Raw genomic sequence first — 8,698 nt, 5'->3', positions numbered from 1 at the left:
GAGGTGTTGTGGTATAGCTTTGTTTGTCTGACATGAGCTTCCCCCGTGGTCCACCTGTCAGTTCGGCTGATAGGAAGGTGCCACTGGTAGGTCGTGATTCTGCACTTTCCCATTTCTGTTCCGCCTTCATCTTTTTTTTTTTTTTGGACATGTCTAAAAAGTGCTCTTTTCCCTATCAAACATAATATGATATGCTTGCGAACAAAAGAAAGAGAGAGAGACAAGGACGATATTGTCCTAATCTCTCTGTCTTTTTGTCATATGTTACCTGTTACTCATTAGCTGTGGGTTGTTGGCAAGTGTTCCTGTGATATGCTCCTTCTTTCTTAACAAACATCTATAGTCCTGATCTTTCGCCTTCTTTTTTTTGTGTTTATTACTATCTTGTTGTAACACCTCTATTCTTCGGCACTTACATGATCTTATTGTGTTGCAACTTTGCAAGTGCCGTAAAACTACTAAAACTTTTTTTTAAATAATAAAAAAAACCCTCTTTAGCAGCAGTGTTAATGAATGATTTTGTCCTCCCCAGCTCTGGGCGCCGGCAAACCCAAGAACCACAAGTGCCAGACGTGTGATAAGTCTTACATCGGCCAGGCGGGACTGGCTCGTCACTACCGGCTCAACCCTGACCACTGTTCCACCCCGCTGGAAAATGGTAGCAGTTCTTCCTTACACAATGGCTCGCTGGACGGGGAAGATAGTAAAGGTAACTAAACTTAAGTATTTATATGTTTTTGTAATCAGAATTTTTTTTTTTTCATTTTCCTCCTCCTGTCCTTTTCTTCTTCTTCTTCTTCTTCTTCTCCTTCTCCTTCTCCTTCTCCTTCTCCTTCTCCTCCTCCTTCTCCTTCTCCTTCTCCTCCTCCTCGTGTCCTTTTCTTCTTCTTCTCCCCCTCCTCCTTCTCCCCCTCCTCCTCGTCCTCCTCCAAAAACAAGAAAATATTTTCAGAGAACAACAGAATGAAGCATTAGTTCCTCCAAAGCAAGTCCTTTCCTTCTGGCTTTATAAGAAGATTAAAAGTCAAACCTTTCAGTGCAAGGTCAGCTGATAATCTATAATTGACTGCAGAGAACTGATAAGACTGCTGAGACAGACTGTCAAAGGTTCCTGTAGCGATGCTAAATGAGGCACGCCTGCGCTGTGGCAGTGCTGGCAGCATAGGGAAAAATGTTGCTACACAAAGTACTGATAATAATGATGGTAGTAGAGTTTAGGAGTAACCACGATAATATTTATAGTAAGAAATATTCTTCATGATATTCATATCCATTTTCTAAAAACATGCCAATATCGCTTTTTCAGTCAAAGAACACATTTTTTACCCCCAAAAATGAAGAATACTAATAAAAGCTCACAGCCACAGTAAAATCTACCGGAAAGGCTGTAAACAAACAATAAAAGGCCCTCCCCCTCTCTCCCCCCCCCTCTCTCTCTCTCTCTCTCTCTCTCTCTCTCTCTCTCTCTCTCTCTCTCTCTCTCTCTCTCACACACACACACATGCACAAACACACACACAAATAAACACACACACACACACACACACACACACACACACACAAATACACAACACACACCACACACACACACACACACACACACACACACACACACACACACACACACACACACACACACACACACACACTCACCCTTAATTGCTTCAGTCTCACTCTCAGGCATGTACATACCAGAAATATTAACATAGTTATGACAGGTATGCATTTTTGAATAAGTTATGCTTCAGCTGTTATGAAATTATGGATATTGGGAGCACTCTTTATCTTATATGGAAGTTTGTCCCTTATATTGGAGACTAGAATATGAAAAGAAACACTCACCAGGTCCCAGCTGTAATGTCTTTCACGTTGTTTCCTACATGCTTGATTATGTACGTGCATTTGTTTTGTTTTTGTTTGTTTGTTTGTTTTTTCTAGGTAAGTGTTTTATGGTGCTCGCAACTGCCAAAGGTCATATGAGCGATGAGTGTTTGGGACACATTAAGCATTTTTAGTTTTGTAGGACTTATTTTTGAATTTTGCCCAGGTGGCAGCCGAAGGCTACTCTTTTATTGATTTTAGGACCTCTAAGGGATCTTTTTAAAGAAGAACGTTTTCCGTTGCTGTAAGATTTTGTACCCGGGACCTATTGAATGAAAGGTGAACACCATACCTCTAAACTACGAGAACACCCCCATTTGTTTCTATATATACAGTTGGAACTGGAACTGGTCAATCGGCCACCTGTTCAAGACAATCACCTGAACAGATGGCCACTTCCACTTCCCCTTGTTGCATGTTTCGTACAATCTTATCACAGTCCACGAAATCCACCTATCTAAGACAACCTCTTTTCTCCTTGACATTGGTTGGCCGTCTTATTATACAATTACACAATTTCTACTGCATGTATATATAATATATTGCATAATATATTGTAGCCGTATATGACATATAATGTGTGCATGTGTGCACACACTCTCTTTCCAGGTTGATCCCTCCAGGCAGAGTTGAAGCAAATAATGATAATTATGATAATGATAATTGCATTTGGATAGCACATATTCATGCTCTGTAGTATGCTGTACACGCTTTACAACTATTATTACCCCAGCAGATTGTAGAACACTCAGAAACATTCTCAGCTTCCCAGGTTGCGTGCACTGCAAGCTGCGTATTGCTCCTTAAATGTGCTCACACACTAACAGGTTGTCGAGATGTTTTGCTTTCTTATAGCTGGGTACACATTCCCACCTGGGTGAAGTGAGGAAAATTCGTTTTAAAATGCCATTTCCAGGGAGACCACTTTGGGCCTTTTGATTGGATTTGAATCCATGACCTTATGGTTTTATGAGACCAAGAGCCTAACCACGAGGCCACCGATGCTACATGAGATCTATATTGTGTTGATGAGGGTGTATAACATTTTATGATTAAACAATTTTTAAACCTCCTTGTTTTCTCTCTATCCCTAGATGCTTCTCTTCAGGAAGGCAGCCTGTCCCTCATGTCCGACACACCCACGGAGGGCCCCAAGGCGGGCGGCCTGGACAACTTCTCGGAAGATTCCAACACCCAGGACTCCCTCAACTCCACCGGTGCCAGCTCCCCCGTCGTCCGAAGGGGGAGGGGCAGGGGAGGCTTCCGGGGGAGGGGCGCCCATTTCCGATACAATGCACAAATCCGGCGGAAGTCTAAGTTGAAAGAGGTGATTTAAAAATTGTTTTAATGTTCAGTTAAATGTCTGTTGGATGTCTTTTATTGCATATCTTTAATCGTTAATTTTGTGATATGTGAAGCATGCTGACAAAATGAGTTATTTCTCGGGTTCAAGCCTTTTATGGAAATAGATACTTCTCACTTATAGGTGAAGTTTTTACAATTTATAAGTATGAAATAATAAGAGGCATGTTATAGTTAAAGAATACGGTATCGGCAGAGAATCTACAAATTTGACCCTAGTGTCGATTTTTGACCAATGTCTCCATTTGTGGATTGTGATAAGTGACAGATTTTGTCAGCATACCTCCCATATAGTAGATGGGGTTAATGACAGCTCTAATTATATCGGCTATCCCTCAAGGAAACTGAGACCTGCTTGATTTGTTTATTGTTGGGGGGGGGGGGGGGGAGTTTTATTTTGTGCAAGCTGGCTGTTCAGTTTCAGATTTGCACTGTTGCCAAACCAATGAGGGGGCAAGTCAGCATGTTATATTTGGATTTTGAGTAGTTGAGAGGTTCAAATTTGATTGCATATTTTTTTTAAATTTTGGATAAATGGGATGATGCTTTTAAAAAATTGGTGTTGAATATGTCAGTTCATCTTTTTAGATGATACAATCTTGAACCCTGAGAATAAAATCCACTGTATGGCAGGCAATTTTCTTCAAAGCAATCTCCAGAACAAGTTTGCTGACTTGTAAAGAAATTGTTCTAAGTTGTTGCCAGTCCTCTAAGCCTGGTGGAATTGATTGATTCTTATTGTGTGGTAGTTGTGTGGATTTCACAACCCCTTCAAATATGTAAAGGCACTTTCCCATCTATCATCTATCGCCCTCATTTCTCCTTTTTTGTGTACGTTACTCTCTAGTAATGCTTCTAATCTTCGCCACTTACATGACCTAACTGCGTTGAAAGTGCAGTAAAACTAAAACTCGTACTCAAACTAAAAACGAAAAAGACATGACATGCAAATTTGACGTTGGTGTGTGGTAGAACGGAGTCTAGAGGGTACTGAACTTTTCAACAACTCTTCTTCCCACAACTCAAGTTCCAGAACGAAGCTATGCTATGCGCTGATGTTTGACCTGAGATGATAATAATATAGTGTAAAGCACATACAGCTTTCTGTTGAGCGAGGATATAATGCACTATACAAATGCTATTGATTGTAATTATTATATCTCTCACTATTTTTGTGGATAAAATTTTCCCCTATTTTGATGTATCAGCAGTTTTTGTCTTGTGTGTTTTTGGTGTATACACAGACAGTATTTGTGCCCAGAATAATAGGCCGAGTGGGGAGAGTTGAGAAGCTTGTGAGCCTTGCCTCAGTGTCTGATATTGATTTTGTGTTAGTGCTTGCAGTGTGTGTTATCCCACTGTGCAAGGGACAAGAAGTTGTAATAGAACAGAGGTGATAAGTTATTTTGCTCCTGCTGGATAAAGCGTGCTTGTGCTCTGCATATTGCTGGAGGGAGGGAGTGTATATTTTTTTACGGTGCTCGCAACTGCATAAGGTCATATGAGGGCATGGGCATGTTGCTGTTTATCATGTTTTACTGACCAGAAAGTCTCAATGATGAGAAAAGGCTTTGGGGAGGGATGATACTGATACAGACATTACAGCCATAGATACAGCGTTGACATTCCAACTATAGAAACTGCCTGTATGTCCATAGATAGATTCTCATTGACATTCCAACTATAGAAACTGCCTGTATGTCCATTGATAGATTCTCATTGATATTCCAACTATAGAAACTGCCTGTATGTCCATAGATAGATTCTCATTGACATTCCAACTATAGAAATATTACAGGGTGGAAGAGAAAGGGTTTGTATTACCTGGTGGTGTCATGCTGGACTAGCTTAGGGGAGGCCTTTGTTTGGGAGTTACTTTAAGGGGGTGTAGCTATGGTCAACACCCAAATGCTATAGTTTTTGGTCTAACGCTTGCTTTTCTGCATCAAAGGGGGTGACATAGTACAAAAAAGGGTTACCAAGCAAAAAATTCAAGATTTTAGCCATAACAATCTCGAACCATCAAAAATAAAGGATTGGTTCAGCATTTTTAAAACCAATTTTATATTTTGTCAATCATCAACACTCATCAAGATAGAAGCCTAATATTTGGCATGGCGATTATTGTTGGTAGGTAGAACAACCTTACAGAGTCAAATTTGAATTTTCTGTACTGACTTGTGAGCCTTACAGTCCTTGCTGTGCACCACATTCAGGTCTCCAATGTTTTAAGATTTTGTAAAATAAAACAGGCCTAAAACTCCAAATGTGTACCATAAACAGCAAAAATGCTCCTGTAAAGTTATAGAGAAATGTGTATAAAAGATTGTGTCCAAATGTGAAACACTTCTGACAGTAACTTTCTGAGATCTACTCAATATAGTTTTGCAACCTGGTCAGATAAACAATTCTGAGAAAACTGCAAAGAGAGATAATTTTTGGTGAAGATTTTCCTACATTGCTGCCTCTCTTAAATGCATTTTCAGCTATTTATAAGTTTGATAAAGGAATTAGGCTTCTAAAGATGGATCCTTGATATTGGTATCTATTAAGATACTCCAAAATCCGAAAACTGATATTTTTTCAAAATTTTTACTGATCTGACCAGTGGATCCCCTTAACAATGAGTTGTGAATACTTTTCTTTTTCTTGTCTATTCACCACCTCAGTTGATGAAAAAGTGCTCAGACGAAGAACTGATGGAGGTGTTTGTGCTTTTTGAATAGTTGTTGGAGTTACTTTAACAATGAATAGTGAATGTTTTTTTCTTTTTTATTCACCCCCTCAGTTGATGAAAAAGTGCTCAGACGAAGAACTGATGGAGGTGTTTGTGCTTTTTGAATAGTTGTTGGAGTTACTTTAACAATGAATAGTGAATGTTTTTTTCTTTTTTATTCCCCACCACACTTGATGAAAAAGTGCTCAGATGAAGAACTGATGAAGGTGTTTGTGCTTTAACAATGAATTGTGAATGTTGTTTTTTTCTTGTCTCTTCATCACGTCAGTTGATGAAAAAGTGCTCAGACGAAGAACTGATGGAGGTGTTTGTGCTTTTTGAATAGTCGTTGGAGTTACTTTAACAATGAATAGTGAATGTTTTTTTCTTTTTTATTCCCCACCTCACTTGATGAAAAAGTGCTCAGATGAAGAACTGATGAAGGTGTTTGTGCTTTAACAATGAATTGTGAATGTTGTTTTTTTCTTGTCTCTTCATCACGTCAGTTGATGAAAAAGTGCTCAGATGAAGAACTGATGGAGGTGGTGTTGCCGAGACTTGTCACCGGAGTTTCCCTGTGGGAGTTTCTGCTCATGAAGTCGGAGAAGGGAGGATCCAAACCACAGGTCTCAAATACTTTGACAACTTTGACAATAACTCATTTTTGATGTATCGGTACTAGATAATTTTTTGGTCTGAGGTAATCAGAACTTGATGGTCAAATTCTGTCATTTCCATCTGTTGCAAGTGGTAGGAGAGTGTCCTTCGCTGGTCCTACTTCTTTCCTCGCTTTCATTTGTAGGTCCAACTTCTTTCCTTGCTTTTTGTTTCTGTCTGTCTGTCTGTCTAGCTTTTTCTAGCACAAAGTAATTGTTATCATGTTGGTTATCAGTTTTTGCATAATATTGGTCTTGTTTATTACAAATGGATTTCAGTTTTTGCGTAATATTGGTCTTGCTTATTACAAATGGATGTCAGTTTTTGCATAGCATAGTTTTGTCTTGTTTGTAGCAAACAAATGTCTGTCGTCCCAGGTTGACGTTGTTTACCGAGAGTTTGAGGCCCTGAAGCGACGGGTGAAGCAGGTTTGCTCCGACTACATGAAGCCTCTGAGCGCGGAGGAGTTGGAGGACGACAATTTGCAGTGCAAGATGATCAAGGTGGGTTGCTTCTTCTTTTTCTTCTCGATCGCATCATGCTTGCAGAGCGCTATTTATCATATGTGAAGCAGCGTGGTGAAATCAGGCGCTCATCATAGTAATGAAATCGAAGAAACTGATATTTTTCAGCCAGTTTGGCAATTTTTATAGGATTATTGTTTTCTGGCTCAGCACCTTTTATATGGCCATGTAACCTCTTCAATGACGCAGGTAAATAGGCCCTTGTGCGGGGGGGGGGAAATCCCATGAACCGAGGCTGCTCAGGGGTGACCCCACTCTTCGTCCCATAATTTTTCTATTTATGAATATTTTCTGATGAATTTCTGCATGTCCATTTTACATTGAAACACATTTCTATTGATATAAATTTGGGGGGGGGGGATTTCATTGAGAGATAGATGGAGAAAAGTTGGAGTTAGTAACATGATGCCAAAAACAACAAAACAACACACATTGGAGTAATGGTAAACTGAGACCCAAAAAAGGGGAATACAGGTTGTGTAGGTGTCCTCAGGTAGAGAGAAAGTGACAGGAGGCTTTTCCTACCTTATACAATGCTCGTCCAATCCACAATATATTTATATTTATATATATTGTATGCCCATCTGTGTTTACTGCCAATAAATCATTTTTGTACGGTAGATCTAAATCTAGAGATGTGTTAGATCTAGGTCTAAATTTCACTTTGAGCTAAAATCTGAATCTGACGCTTTCAAATGGGGGGAGAAGGGTGGTAAACATAAAAAGGAAAGGTAGCCCAATAATAATTACAAGATTTTAGCCGTAACTTCCCGTATAATTGGTATCAAAACAACCTATGTCACAGTCCCATAAACATAGCCTCCCACTGTCCCGGCCATCCATATTTTGTACGGATTTTCTTGAAAAATGGTTGTTGTCCCGGAAATACGGATTTTGACCGACGGTCCCGGAAAATAAAAACCTGGCAAGCATACTACTTCTAAAACAGAAAAATTAGGCCTAGCGAAGAGGGGAACCAGATTCCATTGCAATGATGACTGGCGACTGACAGTGACTGGTGACAGCACACACTAGGCCTCCTAGGCCGAGGCCACCACACCGTAGGCCTACACGCACATGATGGCTAGACTTACACCTACATAGTACTACACACTTCCACCTTCACCATCGCGCGATGCCTTCACTACACACATCACTTGCACAAGGCCAAGGCCTAATGAGAGAGCGAGAGGGGACCAGCACAATCTAATTTTGTCGCACCCGCATTCACACAAACTAGCCTAGATAGGCTATCTAGATCCAGGCCTAGATCTAGAATCTAGATTTAGATCTATCTAGGTCTAGATTTACGCACTTCGTTAACTTTACGGAGCGATGGAACAGCTTTCCTTGGCAAACCAGTTTCAGACTTGCCAACTTTCGAAAATCAAAAATTGGGAATTTTGAAGAGAGATCGACTCCAGGGAAATTAAGTGTGGCCCGTGAGTTCGAAGACAGTTATATATATCACTTCACGGGCTCCTATGACGGGGAACGAGTTAGTAAGATAATCATAATAGTAGTAATAATAATAATATTAATATATCTTCCTCTTACT

At 40.0% G+C, this 8,698-nt stretch overlaps 1 protein-coding gene across 1 annotated transcript in view; it reads left to right on the top strand.

Annotated features, from left to right (window-relative positions):
- Window positions 1–8,698, top strand: part of LOC101849909 — an 81,314-nt gene that overhangs the window by 67,626 nt on the left and 4,990 nt on the right. Inside the window, exons 2-5 of the mRNA XM_005093045.3 lie at window positions 533–709; window positions 2,976–3,208; window positions 6,466–6,585; window positions 6,994–7,119. Of these exons, the coding sequence (XP_005093102.1) occupies window positions 533–709; window positions 2,976–3,208; window positions 6,466–6,585; window positions 6,994–7,119 (656 nt within the window). The remainder of the gene's footprint in view (window positions 1–532; window positions 710–2,975; window positions 3,209–6,465; window positions 6,586–6,993; window positions 7,120–8,698) is intronic.

This window comes from Aplysia californica, unplaced genomic scaffold (genome assembly GCF_000002075.1).
Source record: "Aplysia californica isolate F4 #8 unplaced genomic scaffold, AplCal3.0 scaffold00057, whole genome shotgun sequence".
Lineage (NCBI taxonomy): Eukaryota > Metazoa > Mollusca > Gastropoda > Aplysiida > Aplysiidae > Aplysia > Aplysia californica.
This window is presented reverse-complemented; position numbering and strand designations above follow the sequence as displayed.